Consider the following 909-nt stretch of genomic DNA (forward strand, 5'->3'; position numbering starts at 1 on the left):
AGGACAGGCCCTGGGCTCCCTGCCAGCCCCTTCCCCACACGGGGCGGTGACAGGGACACCTGCCTGTGGGGACAGCAGGGTGGCAACGGCACCCAGCACCCTGGTGGCACTGAGTAGGGGTCTGGGCTGGGGGTGGCTTGGTTTCCTTCTGCTTCAGTCCTTCTTCTCCATCTGTCTCCACACTGCTGGAGGGTGGGTGCTCCCTGGGGGGGACAGGCTGGGGCTGAGCTCGGCCCACACGGGGCGGTGACAGGGACACCTGCCTGTGGGGACAGCAGGGTGGCAACGGCACCCAGCACCCTGGTGGCACTGAGTAGGGGTCTGGGCTGGGGGTGGCTTGGTTTCCTTCTGCTTCAGTCCTTCTTCTCCATCTGTCTCCACACTGCTGGAGGGTGGGTGCTCCCTGGGGGGGACAGGCTGGGGCTGAGCTCGGTAGGAGTGTGGCCACCTCCTGCCCAGGGTCTGAGAAAGGGGTACAGGCAGGGAGGATCCTCACTGGTGAGGGGGGCTGAGACTTAGGGGGGTGAACCCTGAAAGTTTCTTCTTGGGTGATCCTCCTCTCCCTGGCTCTCTCTGCAGCTCTCCTCACTCCAGCTGGGCACCCTCGGACCCCCTGGCTCCCCGAGACCCCCTGCCTGTCCAGCCCCAGCCCCGGGAGCTCCTTTCCAGTCTGCTGAGCTCTCTGCCTCAGCCCCTGGCTCCCCTGATGCCCCCCCAGAGCTCCTGGCCCCTGGTTCCCTCACACTGGCCCCTGGCTCCCCAGAGCCCCCTGCTTGGTCCCCAGTCGGTGTCCCAGCCCCAGGGGCTCCCTCCTCCACAGCTGAACCCCGGCTTGGTGCCTCTCACTCCCCTGGCTCTCCCCACACTCCTGGGGAGGGATCCCCCAACTCTGACAGCCCCCCCGGTACT

General features: G+C 67.0%; 1 protein-coding gene across 1 annotated transcript in view; it reads left to right on the top strand.

Annotated features, from left to right (window-relative positions):
* TNKS1BP1 (tankyrase 1 binding protein 1, 182kDa) overlaps window positions 1-909 on the top strand; it is a gene marked incomplete at its 5' end in the record, with an annotated part of 9,011 nt that overhangs the window by 1,587 nt on the left and 6,515 nt on the right. Inside the window, one exon of the mRNA XM_010004633.1 lies at window positions 580-879. Within this exon, the coding sequence (XP_010002935.1) occupies window positions 580-879 (300 nt within the window). The remainder of the gene's footprint in view (window positions 1-579; window positions 880-909) is intronic.

Source organism: Chaetura pelagica, unplaced genomic scaffold (genome assembly GCF_000747805.2).
Source record: "Chaetura pelagica isolate M959 unplaced genomic scaffold, ChaPel_1.0 scaffold1629, whole genome shotgun sequence".
NCBI classification, from domain to species: Eukaryota; Metazoa; Chordata; class Aves; order Apodiformes; family Apodidae; genus Chaetura; species Chaetura pelagica.